Source organism: Oncorhynchus keta, chromosome 32 (assembly GCF_023373465.1).
Source record: "Oncorhynchus keta strain PuntledgeMale-10-30-2019 chromosome 32, Oket_V2, whole genome shotgun sequence".
NCBI classification, from domain to species: Eukaryota; Metazoa; Chordata; class Actinopteri; order Salmoniformes; family Salmonidae; genus Oncorhynchus; species Oncorhynchus keta.
In genome coordinates this window covers 30918890-30937588 of record NC_068452.1, presented here as the reverse complement: position 1 = coordinate 30937588, position 18699 = coordinate 30918890, and the positions used below count along the sequence as shown (strand labels likewise).

At 41.4% G+C, this 18699-nt stretch overlaps 1 protein-coding gene across 7 annotated transcripts in view; it reads left to right on the top strand.

The window, feature by feature from the left end:
- Positions 1–18699, top strand: part of LOC118371835 (RNA binding protein fox-1 homolog 3-like) — a 498524-nt gene that overhangs the window by 440654 nt on the left and 39171 nt on the right. For all 7 annotated transcript variants that reach the window (XM_052491349.1, XM_052491350.1, XM_052491345.1 and 4 more), the window contains one exon: positions 8395–8646. In XM_052491349.1, coding sequence (XP_052347309.1) covers positions 8395–8646 — 252 coding nt within the window. The remainder of the gene's footprint in view (positions 1–8394; positions 8647–18699) is intronic.

Genomic DNA, 18699 nt, shown 5'->3' with positions numbered 1-18699 from the left:
ACTCTGGGGGGCCGAGTGTAGATGCAGTATTTAAATTCATGGATAGATTCTTCCACAAATGAGGTGGAAAAATGAGAGATGAGAGTTGGCAAGAGAGGAAATGTGAAGGGAAATAATAAGGTTGTGCCTAGCCTATTTGGAATCCCATACCGCTGAAGAGTGGTATGGAAGAACACTGGGAGTAGCTAGGAGGATGCAACAGCTTTTCTCAGGGGCTTCAAATCTGCATTCAATTGGGCCGCTGCATTTCAACCACTCCATGCTCTCTCCCCTCTGTCTCTCCCAAAGTTTCACTGTAATTGGAAGACAATGAGGGGGAAAAGCCAGCCGGTGCGCCCGGAAATCTGCTTCATCATGAGAAACCCAACTGGAGGATTTGTTGTGTTGTTGTTTACCTCTGCCTCTGAGTTGGGCTTTTCAGACTCACCTTGAATGGTTGGCAGGTGGTTGTAATTAACAGGCTCTCCCTAGCTGGCTGCAGCCTCTGGTGAGATGCTAGCGCTGCTAACGCAGTGTTGGAGCACGATCATATGGCTTGCCTGATTAAAATGGACCTAGCTAGACTCAAGCTTTATTTATGTGTGCCTGTTAAGACAAAACGATTGCCAGTTGCTGAATGGTCCAAATCATCTCAGGCCTGACTCACTGTTCTGCCTGCTTTTTCTGCATGTCTGTTTGTTGGGGTTCAATTAGCTGGGCGTCAGTAGCCGGGACGAAAACAACAAGGGGCTTTTATGCGCCTGGCTGAAAGTCCTCGCTGTGTTTCGTGTGTGTTGCATGCTCTACGTTGGCTACTGTTGAGCTACGAGACACTCTCCAGTTGTTCCCACTCTGTTTTCTGCTGCAATGGCCCAACGGGATTTGTCACAAGTGTGCCTTCCTCTCAGTGAGGGAGTCATTAAAGTGAGATGAGTGCTTCTCTTCTCTATGTCTTGGAGCTGTGCTGTCGCTATAAAACACTCCACACTCTTTCCCTTCCTCTCCTTTGGACTCACTGCACTGGATAGGTTCTGTAGACTTGAGCCATTTAAAAGGGTTCCTGTCAACATGCCAGTTCAGTAACTAATGTAGACTAGAGTACACACATATATGCTGAATCACCCAGAAAGGAACACATTCTCAATATTCACCTGGTTTTCTTGTAGTTCAACATCTCAAACGGATCATCTAATATTGTAACAGGTCTGATGTTGGATCTGGTGACAGATGAACCTGTGTGGTAGAGACCTTTTCACGGTCTTCCAGTCCCTAACAAGTGAGCCTTTATTAGTTTACTCCACTTGGGGGAGGGGTGGTAGGGTTTGCGGGGAATAACAAAGGTATATTCAAACAAAAATGTGTATATATATACAGTATATCACAAAAGTGAGTACACCCCTCACATTTTGGTAAATATTTGAGTATATCTTTTCATGTGACAACTTTGAAGAAATGACACTTTGCTACAATGTAAAGTAGTGAGTGTACAGCTTGTATAACAGTGTACATTTGCTGTCCCCTCAAAATAACTCAACACACAGCCATGAATGTCTAAACCGCTGGCAACAAAAGTGAGTACACCCCTAAGTGAACATGTCCAAATTGGGCCCAATTAGCCATTTTCCCTCCCAGGTGTCATGTGACTCGTTAGTGTTACAAGGTCTCAGGTGTGAATGGGGAGCAGGTGTGTTAAATTTGGTGTCATCGCTCTCACACTCCCTCATACTGACTGGTCACTGGAAGTTCAACATGGCACCTCATGGCAAAGAACTCTCTGTGGATCTGAAAAAAAGAATTGTTGATGGCCGGGGCTATGAGAAGATTGCCAAGACCCCGAAACTGAGCTGCAGCACGGTGGCCGAGACCATACAGCGGTTTAACTGGACTGGTTCCACTCAGAACAGGCCTCGCCATGGTCGACCAAAGAAGTTGAGTGCACGTGCTCCGCGTCATATCCAGAGGCTGTCTTTGGGAAATAGACGTATGAGTGCTGCCAGCATTGCTGCAGAGGTTGAAGGGGTGAGGGGTCAGCCTGTCAGTGCTCAGACCATATGCCGTACAGTGCATCAAATTGGTCTGCATGGCTGTCATCCCAGAAGGAAGCCTCTTCTAAAGATGATGCACAAGAAAGCCCGCAAACAGTTTGCTGTAGACAAGCAGACTAAGGACATGGATTACTGGAACCATGTCCTGTGGTCTGATGAGACCAAGATAAACTTATTTGGTTCAGATGGTGTCAAGCGTGTGTGGCGGCAACCAGGTGAGGAGTACAAAGACAAGTGTGTCTTGCCTACAATCAAGCATGGTGGTGGGAGTGTCATGGTCTGGGGCTGCATGAGTGCTGCCGGCACTGGGGAGCTACAGTTCATTGAGGGAACCATGAATGCCAACATGTACTGTGACATACTGAAGCAGAGCATGATCCCCTCCCTTCAGAGACTGGGCCGCAGGGCAGTATTCCAACATGATAACGACCCCAAACACACCTCCAAGACGACCACTGCCTTGCTAAAGAAGCTGAGGGTAAAGGTGATGGACTGGCCAAGCATGTCTCCAGACCTAAACCCTATTGATAATCTGTGGGGCATCCTCAAACGGAAGGTGGAGGAGTGCAAGATCTCTAACATCCACCAGCTCTGTGATGTCGTCAGGAGTGGAAGAGGACTCCAGTGGCAACCTGTGAAGCTCTGGTGAACTCCATGCCCAAGAGGGTTAAGAGAGTGCTGGAAAATGATAATGGCCACACAAAATATTGACACTTTGGGCCCAATTTGGACATTTTCACCTAGGGGTGTACTCACTTTTGTTGCCAGCGGTTTAGACATTAATGGCTGTGTGTTGAGTTATTTTGAGGGGACAGCAAATTCACACTGTTATACAAGCTGTACACTCACCACTTTACATTGTAGCAAAGTGTAATTTCTTCAGTGTTGAAAAGACATACTCAAATATTTACAAAAATGTGAGGGTGTACTCACTTTTGTGATATACTGTATATATATGTATATATGTGTATATGTATGAATGTTTATGTATGTATGAATGTTTATGTATGTGTATGTATGTATAGTTGAAGTCGGAAGTTTACATACACCTTAGCCAAATAGATTTAAACTCAGTTTTCCACAACTCCTGACATATAATCCCAGTAAAAATGCCCTGTTTTAGGATCACCACTTTATTTTAAGAATGTGAAATGTCAGAATAATAGTAGAGAGAATGATTTATTTCAGCTTTTATTTCTTTCACAACATTCCCAGTGGGTCAGAAATGTACGTACACTCCATTAGTATTTGGTAGCACTGCCTTATAATTGTTTAACTTGTGTCAAACGTTTCGGGTAGCCTCCCACAAGCTTCCCACAATAAGTTGGGTGAATTTTGACCCATTCCTCCTGACAGAGCTGGTGTAACTGTGTCAGGTTTGTAGGCCTCCTTGCTCGCACAAGATTTCTCCGCAATGCCCACAAATTGTCTATGGGATTGAGGTCAGGGCTTTGTGATGGCCACTCCAATACCTTGACTTTGTTGTCCTTAAGAGATTTTGCCACAACTTTGGAAGTATGCTTGGGGTCATTGTCCATTTGGAAGACCCATTTGTGACCAAGCTTTAACTTCCTGACTGATGTCTTGAGATGTTGCTTCAATATATCCATATAATTGTCCTTCCTCATGGTGCCATTTCTTTTGTGAAGTGCACCAGTCTCTCATGCAGCAAAGCACCTCCACAACATGATGCTGCCACCCCCGTGCTTCACGGTTGGGATGGTGTTCTTCGGCTTGCAAGCCTCCCCCTTTCTCCTCCAATCATGACGATGGTCATTATGGCCAAACAGTTCTATTTTTGTTTCATCAGACCAGAGTAGTGTGATCTTTTGTCCCCATGTGCAGTTGCAAACCGTAGTCTGGCTTTTTATGGCAGTTTTGGAGCAGTGGCTCCTTCCTTGCTGAGCGGCCTTTCAGGTTATGTTGATATAGGACTCATTTTACTGTGGATATAGATACTTTTGAACCTGCTTTCTCCAGCATCTTCACAAGTTCCTTTGCTGTTGTTCTGGGATTGATTTGCACTTTTCATACCAAAGTACGTTCATCTCTAGGAGACAGAATGTGTCTCCTTCCTGAGCGGTATGGCGGCTGCGTGGTCCCATCGTGTTTATACTTGCGTACTATTGTTTGTACAGATGAACGTGGTACCTTCAGGCTTTTGGAAATTGCTCCCAAGGATGAACCAGACTTGTGGAGATCTACACATTTTTTTCTGAGGTCTTGGCTGATTTCTTTTGATTTCCCCATGGTGTGAAGCAAAGAGGCACTGAGTTTGAAGGGTGGCCTTGAAATACATCCACAGGTACACCTCCAATTGACTCAAATGATGTCAATTAGCCTATCAGAAGCTTCTAAAGCCATGACATCATTTTCTGGACTTTTCCAAGCTGTTTAAAGGCACAGTCAACTTAGAGTATGTAAACTTCTGACCCACTGGAATTGTGATACAGTGAATTATAAGTGAAATAATCTGTCTGTAAACAATTGTTAGAAAAATGACTTGTGTCATGTACTAAGTAGATGTCCTAACCGACTTGCCAAAACCTATAGTTTGTTAACAAGAAATTTGTGGAACGGTTGAAAACTAGTTTTAATGACTCCAACCTAAGTGTATGTAAACTTCCGACTTAAACTGTATGTATGTATGTGTGTGTGTGTGTGTGTGTGTGTGTGTGTATGAATGTTTATGTTGTGTGTGTGTGTGTGTGTGTGTGTGTGTGTGTGTGTGTGTGTGTGTGTGTGTGTGTGTGTGTGTGTGTGTGTGTGTGTGTGTGTGTGTGTATGTATTTACCCAACAAATATATGAGGGACTGGAAATGATGCAGACAATTACATTGATGGAAGCAACAATCTCTGCACAATATAAAAGCTGATCCACCCCCTAAAAAAACAAGACAAAACACATGAGTCTGAGTGGCTAAATCGGTTTGTCTAAAAGTCATAACACTGCTCACTCCATCACACGTCCATAGCTGATACCATCAATGGCTCCCATTTGAGTGATTTCCACCTGGATTCAATGCAACACAATTAGTCACTTACTGTCTTTAGCCTTAGCTTTACCCTCTGACCTCCCATGCACAGTACAGGAACTGGCACCACTCTGCTGATATGAGTTCTTCCCAGCTACTGTATGTGCTCAGCTTAACTCTGCCTTGCCTACCTCAGAGAGCAAGTCCCCAGCAGCTTTGCTGAAGAGATCAGAGATTGTTGGCCACTGGCCAAGAACTCTACCCATGTATCCATGGAGATTAAATGGAGCTTCCATCATCAAAAGAGCTAACACCAGTTATTAGCATTACAGTAGCATCACTCTCCACCTGTCCATTGCCCTGTGTTTCTCTCTAGACGAGCAGGTCTGGAAGTCCAAGCCATTTTGGCCTGCCCAACCTCCTCGCCCCCCTGCACCTTGGACAGGGCTGCCTAATGCTGACTGTAAAAACAAAAACTCTGGTACCAAAAGTGATTTCGTTAAGTAAGGGTTTCAATCCAATTTTACACTGGGAGAGTGCTTAACATTAAAGAGAGTGTTTTTTATTGTGCTCTTCTGTAGTAGGGGTTGAGGGGTAAAGGAGAGAGATGAAGAGAGAGAGATGTGGGAGTAAGAGATAGCGGGAGCGAGAGAGAGATAGGAGATCGATACAGACTGGGCGTTCTGTCTGGATTCCTGTATTCCCCCTGGTCCTGTCGATGGAGGAGGGGTTTAGCTAACTCCCACCGTCTGGCCTTGTGCGGGGGTGCTGAATTACCACGGTGGGACCTGCTCGTCCATCGTTAACACGCCTGCAGGTGGACGAACGCTGCCTGCCGCCCGGGGCCTCATAACACCACACAAACGACTAGGAGCAGTTTCTCTCCGGCCATAACTTAACGTCTCTCCGTCAGAGCCGTGAGAGATGGGAGAGATGGGAACTGCAACCTGCGCCTGGGAGCTTTATGGTTGATATGGTGTGGGGGTTTTCATCAGGCACTGTGGATTATCACCAGCTAAAAGGATGTGCGGTCACAGCAGGACCAGCGCTGCTGATTTGCATGGGCCCTTTTTTCTCTTCTAGTTCATTTCCAGTTGAATAACTTGTTTGTCACATACATCAGAGAGAAGGGGAAGATCATACAAGAGCCAGAGTTACTTTGTGTTTCACTAATGAGCCCCGTTCTCTACTCACACCCATAGATCCCCACTCCTTGCTTTTGGTTTGCTGCCCTTTGAAACAGTGCTGTGGTGCTGTATAATGCAGTACAACACTTTGTTGCTGCATCTCTCTCTCTTTATTTCTTTCTCTCTCTCTTTCTTTCTCTCTCTTTCTTTCTTTCTCTCTCTCTTTCTTTCTTTCTCTCTCATTCTTTCTTTTTCTCTCGCTCTCGCTCTCTCTGTCGCTCTCTCTCTCTCTCTCTCTCTCTCTCTCTCTCTCTCTCTCTCTCTCTCTCTCTCTCTCTCTCTCTCTCTCTCTCGCTCGCTCGCTCTCTCGCGCGCTTTCGCTCTCCCTCCCAGCTCCAGGCTGTTACCCAGTGTTGTGTGTCACATGGCTTTATTTCAGTCCCATGCCCTTGTTTTATGCTCCAAGAACAATAGGCGTGACACAAGTACACTGGTGCTCTGTCCCTCGCCATGTCTAACAGAATCATCTGGACTCAAGCTTTCTTTCCTAACTGATTTGTTGATGTTAGACCACTTAAACCGGTTCATGGGGAAACTATGTGAAAGGTCTCAGCTGCTGCTGTGCCATGAGAAGCTTCCGTTTTTAGGTAGCTAACCAGCCCCCTTCCTTGAAGTGGGTGCTTAAAAGTTTAAAATTGCCGACATCAAGAGTCGACTTGAATAAGGATGCCCTGCAATGCAAGTGGGTTATATAACGCCATGACTAGAGGGAGATGAAAAGTAGAGCACAGGGGGAGAGATTAAAAAAGTTTCAGCACGAAGAAGGAGGGAAGAAAGAGATGGGGGGAACGAGAGGGGAGGTAAGAGGAGAGAGATGGAGGTAGGCAGGGTAGGTGAGGTCACGGAGGTGTTGAGGGCCCAGGCCTTGAGACTGTGGCCTCTCTTGAAGCTGGTCGATCCTCCTCAAGGCTGAAGGGCCTTTCTTTTTTCATTTAGATAATGGAGGCATTTCCTTAACTGGCCAAGTGGTTTGGACTGTGGTTTGTTTGGCAACACGTCAGTGTATCATTGTTTCCAAAACATTTACAGCGCTGGGCGCTATGCTGCACGGCTCCCCTCCCTCATTAAAGCACAGGCCTCCTCTCCTCCTCCAGCCCAACTAGCTACGGCTGTCTGTGGAAGCCTGCAACATAGAGCCCAAACAGCAATGCACACAAGTGAGAAAAAAGGAATAAAAAGCATTTATCTCTCCTCTCTCCGTCCCTAGCCAGTTAAGGCTTGGAAGAGACAGAAACTTCTCTATCTGTTTACTGTTATTGTTTTTCCCCTTACCCATAAGCCTCTTTGTCTTCTCTTATCGGAGGAGTTATGCGTTCAGCTCTTGTGATCTGTATCTTCAAATTTGATTGGGGATATTTGGTGGGAATGTGTTATTGGATTCTGCCGGTATTGTCTCGCCGTTTTTAAAACACAGTTGTTGGGTTTTTAATGTAGAGGTGTGGTATCTGTTCCAGCAGGGCTCAGTGTGGTAGAAAAATAAGACATGCTCTCCTCTAGTCCTACCACTGCTTTGCTTAACAATGTGCACCAGCCAGAAAAGTCCATTAATTCAACAGCTCATCATCTTAAGCGCCCACACGAGAGAAAGGGTTTGCAAAGCGCCTGCCACGTCTCTACCAGCCATCCGTCACTTAAGTCACTCAGGAGCACAGAGACAGAACAAGACGAGTAGGACAGAATGAAAGAGGGATATGAGTGAGGGAGGGGGTGAGGACAGGACAGATATATTAAGTAAGATGCAGGTAGTAGGTGTTCAAAGCAGAAAAGTGGAACACAGAAAGGAATCGGCTGCTCCTATAACCGACCTGTCATTTGAATCAAAGGCTCTAATCAAAATTGTATCAATTAATTGATCTTTCCTCTTGCGCTTTGCCATGAGTGCAATTGAGTTTCCTCCTCGCTCCTGCCCCACCACCAGAGAGCTGTGCTCTACACACCATAAACTATGTTCATTAATAATGATCAAGGGATCCTCTAATCTGGGGTGAAATATGATATGATAGCTATTTCCCTGAGATACTTAGTTTGCAGGACAACTCTTCATCTCCCCAGCTACTTCCAAAGCACAGGGGAAACCAGCATGCTTTCATGCTGCGATGTTCTTTAGTACTACTAACAACGTACTCCGCTGTTCTAACAATGTAACTTTAATCACAAGTGATGTGGAACAATGAATGTAACACTGTCTTCTCCTCTTTGTCTTAATAGGGTAACCAAGAGGCCACCAACCCCCCAGAAGCCATGGCCCAGCCGTACACGACTGCCCAGTACCCGCCTCCCCCACAGAATGGCATCCCGGCCGAGTTTGCGGCACCCCACCCCCTCCCCACGCAGGACTACACCGGGCAGAACAGGGTGCCCGAGCATGCCATGACCCTCTACACCCCCACACAGACGCACAGTGAGCCGCCGGGCACCGACAACAACACGCCCGCCATCACCGCCAACACGACTGTACCGGTCAGTACCGCTCAACAACACAACACACACCTGGCATTATCTTAAATTAGGTCGATGACCGGAGGTGTTTAAGGAACCTCATTACCAGTAGGGTTGCTAATAAAGGCTTGGGAGCAGGAAGGGATGGAATATTACATATGACAGTCATAAGGTTGTGCCTCGGCTCGTTAGGTTAGGCATCGTTAACGTTATACACAACTACCCAGAGTGTACAAGGGTGCAGGAGTAGACTGTGATGTCAGCAAATACATGAAGATGTCAAAGCGTGGAGCTGATTCTGCGTGAGTTGGAGTTGATTGAACTTAACTGGAAACGTTGTGGCGAAATCAAAGTGCATTTTTGAGAAGCCGGGCTCTCTGGAAAACGTGGAAACCTGAAGGATTTTATTTATTTCCGCCAGTGAGATTCAACATGCTGTACACATGAATCATTTAGGCTCTGTGAAAGGGGGACAAGCCCTCCCCCTGATCCATTTGGTTGTGGAGTTAGTGGAAAGGAGAGGAGGGAAGGTTGCACTCTATGCCTGCAGGGGCCTGGGCTAGGCCAGCCAAAAAGCCCTGCCTAATTGGTCAAATTAGCTAATTAGCTGTAAATGTATATAAACCTCTGAGAATGTCCCTCAACATATTGCACTGCCTCCTGAGGAGCAGCCGCTAAGCCAGGATTATCCACAGACACTTACTCTGAGTTAAATATGGGGAATTCAGCAAACAGCTATTTTACCATAGTAGAATATGTCAAATTCACCATACTGACAGCTATTTTACCATAGTAGAATATGTCAAATTCACCATACTGACAGCTATTTTACCACAGTAGAATATGTCAAATTCACCATACTGACAGCTATTTTACCATAGTAGAATATGTCAAATTCACCATACTGACAGCTATTTTACCATAGTAGAATATGTCAAATTCACCATACTGACAACTATTTTACCACAGTAGAATATGTCAAATTCACCATACTGACAGCTATTTTACCATAGTAGAATATGTCAAATTCACCATACTGACAGCTATTTTACCATAGTAGAATATGTCAAATTCACCATACTGACAGCTATTTTACCATAGTAGAATATGTCAAATTCACCATACTGACAACTATTTTACCACAGTAGAATATGTCAAATTCACCATACTGACAGCTATTTTACCATAGTAGAATATGTCAAATTCACCATACTGACAACTATTTTACCATAGTAGAATATGTCAAATTCACCATACCGACAGCTATTTTACCATAGTAGAATATGTCAAATTCACCATACTGACAGCTATTTTACCATAGTAGAATATGTCAAATTCAACATACTGACAGCTATTTTACCATAGTAGAATATGTCAAATTCACCATACTGACAGCTATTTTACCATAGTAGAATATGTCAAATTCACCATACTGACAGCTATTTTACAATAGTAGAATATGTCAAATTCACCATACTGACAGCTATTTTACCATAGTAAAATATGTCAAATTCACCATACTGACAGCTATTTTACCATAGTAGAATATGTCAAATTCACCATACTGACAGCTATTTTACCATAGTAGAATATGTCAAATTCACCATACTGACAACTATTTTACCATAGTAGAATATGTCAAATTCACCATACTGACTACTATTTTACCATAGTAGAATATGTCAAATTCACCATACTGACAGCTATTTTACCATAGTAGAATATGTCAAATTCACCATACTGACAACTATTTTACCATAGTAGAATATGTCAAATTCACCATACTGACAGCTATTTTACCATAGTAGAATATGTCAAATTCACCATACTGACAGCTATTTTACCATAGTAGAATATGTCAAATTCACCATACTGACAGCTATTTTAACATAGTAGAATATGTCAAATTCACCATACTGACAGCTATTATACCACAGTAGAATATGTCAAATTCACCATACTGACAGCTATTTTACCATAGTAGAATATGTCAAATTCACCATACTGACAGCTATTTTACCATAGTAGAATATGTCAAATTCACCATACTGACAGCTATTTTACCATAGTAGAATATGTCAAATTCACCATACTGACAGCTATTTTACCATAGTAGAATATGTCAAATTCACCATACTGACAACTATTTTACCATAGTAGAATATGTCAAATTCAACATACTATGCAGCTATTATACCACAGTAGAATATGTCAAATTCACCATACTGACAGCTATTTTACCACAGTAGAATATGTCAAATTCACCATACTGACAGCTATTTTACCATAGTAGAATATGTCAAATTCACCATACTGACAACTATTTTACCATAGTAGAATATGTCAAATTCACCATACTGACAACTATTTTACCATAGTAGAATATGTCAAATTCAACATACTATGCAGATATTATACCACAGTAGAATATGTCAAATTCACCATACTGACAGCTATTTTACCATAGTAGAATATGTCAAATTCACCATACTGACAACTATTTTACCATAGTAGAATATGTCAAATTCAACATACTATGCAGATATTATACCACAGTAGAATATGTCAAATTCACCATACTGACAGCTATTTTACCACAGTAGAATATGTCAAATTCACCATACTGACAGCTATTTTACCATAGTAGAATATGTCAAATTCACCATACTGACAGCTATTTTACCATAGTAGAATATGTCAAATTCACCATACTGACAACTATTTTACCATAGTAGAATATGTCAAATTCACCATACCGACAGCTATTTTACCATAGTAGAATATGTCAAATTCACCATACTGACAGCTATTTTACCATAGTAGAATATGTCAAATTCAACATACTGACAGCTATTTTACCATAGTAGAATATGTCAAATTCACCATACTGACAGCTATTTTACCATAGTAGAATATGTCAAATTCAACATACTATGCAGATATTATACCACAGTAGAATATGTCAAATTCACCATACTGACAGCTATTTTACCACAGTAGAATATGTCAAATTCACCATACTGACAGCTATTTTACCATAGTAGAATATGTCAAATTCACCATACTGACAGCTATTTTACCATAGTAGAATATGTCAAATTCACCATACTGACAACTATTTTACCATAGTAGAATATGTCAAATTCAACATACTATGCAGCTATTTTACCACAGTAGAATATGTCAAATTCACCATACTGTAGAATATGTCAAATTCACCATACTGACTATTTTACCATAGTAGAATATGTCAAATTCAACATACTGTAGAATATGTCAAATTCACCATACTGACAGCTATTTTACCACTGACAGTAGAATATGTCAAATTCACCATACTGACAGCTATTTTACCATAGTAGAATATGTCAAATTCACCATACTGACAGCTATTTTACCATAGTAGAATATGTCAAATACTCACCCATAGTAGAATACTGAAATTCAACTATTTTTTACCATAGTAGAATATGTCAAATTCACCATACTGACAGCTATTTTACCATAGTAGAATATGTCAAATTCACCATACTGACAGCTATTTTACCATAGTAGAATATGTCAAATTCACCATACTGACAGCTATTTTACCATAGTAGAATATGTCAAATTCACCATACTGACAGCTATTTTACCATAGTAGAATATGTCAAATTCACCATACTGACAGCTATTTTACAAATTCAAATTCACCATACTGACAGCTATTTTACCATAGTACAATATGTCAAATTCACCATACTGACAGCTATTTTACCATAGTACAATATGTCAAATTCACCATACTGACAGCTATTTTACCATAGTAGAATATGTCAAATTCACCATACTGACAGCTATTTTACCATAGTAGAATATGTCAAATTCACCATACTGACAGCTATTTTACCATAGTAGAATATGTCAAATTCACCATACTGACAGCTATTTTACCATAGTAGAATATGTCAAATTCACCATACTGACAGCTATTTTACCATAGTAGAATATGTCAAATTCACCATACTGACAGCTATTTTAACATAGTAGAATATGTCAAATTCACCATACTGACAGCTATTATACCACAGTAGAATATGTCAAATTCAACATACTATGCAGATATTATACCACAGTAGAATATGTCAAATTCACCATACTGACAGCTATTTTACCACAGTAGAATATGTCAAATTCACCATACTGACAGCTATTTTACCATAGTAGAATATGTCAAATTCACCATACTGACAGCTATTTTACCATAGTAGAATATGTCAAATTCACCATACTGACAGCTATTTTACCATAGTAGAATATGTCAAATTCACCATACTGACAACTATACTGTACAACTATTTTACTATGCAGATATTATACCACAGTAGAATATGTCAAATTCACCATACTGACAACTATTTTACCATAGTAGAATATGTCAAATTCACCATACTGACAACTATTTTACCATAGTAGAATATGTCAAATTCACCATACTGACAACTATTTTACCATAGTAGAATATGTCAAATTCACCATACTGACAACTATTTTACCATAGTAGAATATGTCAAATTCACCATACTGACAACTATTTTACCATAGTAGAATATGTCAAATTCACCATACTGACAACTATTTTACCATAGTAGAATATGTCAAATTCAGCATACTATGCAGATATTATACCACAGTAGAATATGTCAAATTCACCATACTGACAGCTATTTTACCATAGTAGAATATGTCAAATTCACCATACTGACTGCTATTTTACCATAGTAGAATATGTCAAATTCACCATAATGACAGCTATTTTACCATAGTAGAATATGTCAAATTCACCATACTGACAGCTATTTTACCATAGTAGAATATGTCAAATTCACCATACTGACAGCTATTTTACCATAGTAGAATATGTCAAATTCACCATACTGACAGCTATTTTAACATAGTAGAATATGTCAAATTCACCATACTGACAGCTATTTTACCATAGTAGAATATGTCAAATTCACCATACTGACAGCTATTTTACCACAGTAGAATATGTCAAATTCACCATACTGACTACTATTTTACCATAGTAGAATATGTCAAATTCACCATACTGACTACTATTTTACAATAGTAGAACATTTCAAATTCAACATACTATGCAGCTATTCCTCCACAGTAAAATATGTTGAATTCAGCATATTACATCACCATTTTCCCATGTAGTTAAATCAGCTTGAATTCAACCGTGTTGTTATTTTTTCATAATTTGATATGTCAAATACCGAATATTGCACAGCTACTTTCCGTAGTTAAATATATAAAATTCTACATAGCTTGTTTTTGTCATGGTTAAATATGTTGAGTTCAGCATATTCAGCAGCCTACACTTTGGACCAATAGGACAGAGCAAACACTATAGCGATGTGAGCCCACCAGGTAGACGTTGACATGTGGTTTAAATTAAGTGAAAGTATACATAATATATTTCATATATAAAATATGCCATAACCTGGGAATCACCCTTTCTGGAGGTAGTTGAGGATCAGAGAGGAGGATTTAGCAGAAGTCTCCCTCTCTCTAACTCCTGATAATACCAGCGGGAGAAAATGTGACTTCAGTCCAGCCTTTCTTCCTTTCCTCCCTCTCTTCCTCTCCTCCTCTCACATGAAAACACTTGCTGGGAGAGGTCAGCTGGGGGTGAAGGCGGCCCCCCCTGAGGGATTCAAGCCACCCATAAAAAACATTGTTAACAACTCCATTTTCCTAACCATAGAATCACTGAAGCACCATGGATAATGGGTGGAGAAATCAGCTGTGATTTACAGGTACAGATATAGCAAGGCCAAGTGTATAACTGTAGCATTACTCTGTGATGAAATCATGTTTCATTTGAAGACGTGTGTGACTCCGTCGTCATGGCTGACTCTTATTGGCAGCTACACAGATACACTGTGTTCAGTGAGTAAGGAGAGACTTTGCAGGAGGTTCCACTCCCCTGCTCAGAACCCTGCCGTGTCGCTGCCTCTCATTCCCCCACGCCACTCATTTCTCCTCTCGCCATTTTATATTTCATTTCATCTGTCCACCCGCTGTGAAGAAAGCCAAGTGACGTGGCCATGGAGAGATGAGAGGCAGCCCTGCTTTCCTTCACGGCTCCCTCCCTCCCTCTCTCTCACTATCTTTCTTCCTCTCCCTTTCCCTCCCTTTCTTTTCCCCACTCTCTCTTTCTCTCTCTACCCCTCTCTCTCTCCATCTCACCCTGCCAGTGAGGAGAGAGGGATCAGATCAGTGGGCTGTAAACAGAGTGGCTGGCTAATCCCTGGGGCCGCTGGTGTAGGGGAGCACTCCCCACCGCTGTGCCCCCCACCGCCACTGCTGCTCCTCGCTGCGCTCCCCTGCTTTAATGACCCAGCCTGTTTGCTTTGGGTGCCACAGAAGGGCGCGGGTGACTTTGATTAGGACACCCTGCAGAAACACAGATTGGGGAGCAGATCAGCACTCACTGGGCTCCCACTCCTCAGTGCTTTACTCTGGCCGTCTCGGAAAACTTATAGACTTTAAAAGAGTCATAAGGAAAAGAGAATGAAATGTTTGGATTCTGTGTGAATTCCCGGCGGAGGGTTGGCAGTGTGTGTTTAATGAGGGATTGCCTCTCCTCTCTCTCCTCATCTCTTCAGTCAGTCAGTCCTCCTCTACTCCAGGGAGGTGCTGTTGTCCAGACTCAGACCTCTGGGGCCTGCTGTGTGACTCCCATGTTCAAACGACACTCACATGAAAGCGGGTGACTTGAGGATAGAAAGAGGCAGTCAAACTTTCTCAAAATCCTCAGAGAGAGAGAGAGAGAGAATGGGACTGTAGAAAGGGTCTGCCAGCAACTTCTGTTTTAAAAAAGCGGAGCTCGTTATCTAGCAAGCGCCATTCAAATAGTCCAAGGTTGGGTTTGGATTTCATGAGTTATCATTCTTTTTATTCAGATAACAAATTAAGGCAGTGTTGTTAGGACTGCACTCAATTCCAGATCTTTCAAAGTCTGTGTCAACTGCATGAGGACTACCCAAAGTGGATTCTGGGAGCTTGTGATAACACAGACACATGGTCTATACATACATATGCAGTTCAAGCACACTCTCTCAGACTCTTAGGGCCTGGATGATGAGTGTATATATGACCCAGTTAAAGTGGATGTCTGTGTTATCTATATTTTACCTTTATTTAACCATGCAAGTCAGTTAAGAACAAATTATTATTTTCAATGACAGCCTAGGAACAGTGGGTTAACTGCCTGTTCAGGGGAGTTAACTCTTTGTCAGCTTGGGGATTTGAACTTTCAACTTTTCAGTTACTAGTCCAACGCTCTAACCACTAGGCTACCCTACCGTCCCTGGTCTGCTATATGAATAGTAGACCAGGGGGAGGGATGGAGGAGGGGCTCTACTCTACCTCTCTCTCACCCCCTGCTATTTCAGGTGACTGAAGAAGGGATTTGTTTACAGCTTCTTTAGAGAAGAGGAGACAAACAAAGGAGGATTAGGTGGGGGGGATGCATTAAAGGAAGGCATTATCATTCTTGTGAGCGACGACTCGGTATCCCCCCCAACTTAATCGGATGTAATCTACCTGCTTGGCGGTGTTCCAATCAGATAGTTTCAATTATGTTCTTGTAATGCCACTGAGAGGAGGGGGAATGTGCCGAGCACAGCACTTTGAAAGCGATTTGCAAATAACGGCGAGGGAGTCTGTTAGAGGAATGAATGAACAGGAAGCAGGGTGGGTGACTTGCCGCCCGAGATGACAGCTACGCTTGGCGGGGACAGTAGCGGCAGGCGGCGGGTCACGCCTGGGGTTGCATCAGCCTCCCTCCCTCGCCATGACTGTGACAGCAGCTGCCAGGTCGGTAAAGTGCCACTGAATGGGGGTCTCCTATGGCAAGATTATTCAACCGGGGGGTCCGTTGAAAAATATATTTTTTATATATATTGGATTGGATTTTGTATTATATACATACTGTAGAACATATGAGAATAACATATTTCTAATGATGTCAATATTATTCTTCAACTCTGAATATTGAGCCAATTACACTCATTGGAGTATCTGACATAGGCTTTGAAACAGCACCTGTGAATAGGTTACCAGTGTGGCATGTGCCGCTGGCTGCTGGAAAGCCTTCTTGACTTGGACTTTCATTTTTACCAACACATGGCCAACCTTTGTTTAACTAGCGCTAAACAGCTGCTCTTAGCGAAAATGAGTTTGGAGTTACCTTTCTAACTGATAGACTATGTTAGAGTTATTGATTTGATTTATTAGGATCCCCATTAGCCGACGTTAACAGCGACAGCTAGTCTTACTGGGGTAACATAACTAAAAGACATTACAGACAAAATACTTTACAAGTTACATACATTTAAAAACATGAACATGTAGTGTGTGTGTAAAAACATGAACATGTAGTGTGTGTGTAAAAACATGAACATGTAGTGTGTGTGTAAAAACATGAACATGTAGTGTGTGTGTGTAAAAACATGAACATGTAGTGTGTGTGTAAAAACATGAACATGTAGTGTGTGTGTAAAAACATGAACATGTAGTGTGTGTGTAAAAACATGAACATGTAGTGTGTGTGTAAAAACATGAACATGTAGTGTGTGTGTAAAAACATGAACATGTAGTGTGTGTGTAAAAACATGAACATGTAGTGTGTGTGTAAAAACATGAACATGTAGTGTGTGTGTAAAAACATGAACATGTAGTGTGTGTGTAAAAACATGAACATGTAGTGTGTGTGTAAAAACATGAACATGTAGTGTGTGTGTAAAAACATGAACATGTAGTGTGTGTGTAAAAACATGAACATGTAGTGTGTGTGTAAAAACATGAACATGTAGTGTGTGTGTAAAAACATGAACATGTAGTGTGTGTGTAAAAACATGAACATGTAGTGTGTGTGTAAAAACATGAACATGTAGTGTGTGTGTAAAAACATGAACATGTAGTGTGTGTGTAAAAACATGAACATGTAGTGTGTGTATAAAAACATGAACATGTAGTGTGTGTGTGTAAAAACATGAACATGTAGTGTGTGTGTGTAAAAACATGAACATGTAGTGTGTGTGTAAAAACATGAACATGTAGTGTGTGTGTAAAAACATGAACATGTAGTGTGTGTATAAAAACATGAACATGTAGTGTGTGTGTGTAAAAACATGAACATGTAGTGTGTGTTTAAAAACTTCTTAGGGCTGAGATCCCGTTAACGGGATCGATATGACAACAGCCAGTGAAATTAAAATTCCTCAAACATACAAGTATTTTATACCATTTTAAAGGTAATCTTGTTGTTAATCCCACCACAGTGTCTGATTTCAAATAGGCTTTACAGCGAAAGCACCACAAACGATTATGTTAGGTCAGAGCCATATCACAGAAAAACACAGCCATTTTTCCAGCCAAAGAGTGGAGTCACAGAAATCACTAACCTTTGATGATCTTCATCAGAGGACACTCATAGAACTTCATGTTACACAATACATGTATGTTCTGTTTGATAAAGTTCATATTTATATGAAAAAATCTCAGTATATATTGGCGCTTTATGTTCAGTAGTTTCAAAAACATCCGGTGATTTTTCAGAGAGCCACGTCAATTTACAGAAATACTCATTATAAATGTTGATGAAAATACAAGTGTTATACATGGAAATATAGATAAACTTCTCCTTAATGCAACCGCTGTGTCAGATTTCAAAAAAGCTTTACGGAAGACGCAAACCATGCAATAATCTGAGTACGGCACTCAGAGAACCAACAAGCCAAAAAGATATCGCCATATTGTGCAGTCAACAGAAGTTAGAGATAACATTAGAAATATTCACTTATCTTTGATGATCTTCATCAGAATGCACTCCCAGGAATCCCAGATCCACAATAAATGTTTGATTTGTTTGATAATGTCCATCATTTATGTCCAAATGGCTACTTTAGCACGTTTGGTAAACAAACCAAAACTCACAAATCGCGTTCTCTAGTTGCAGACGAAATGTCAAAAAGTTCCTTCACAGTCCGTAGAAATATGTCAAACGATGTATAGAAT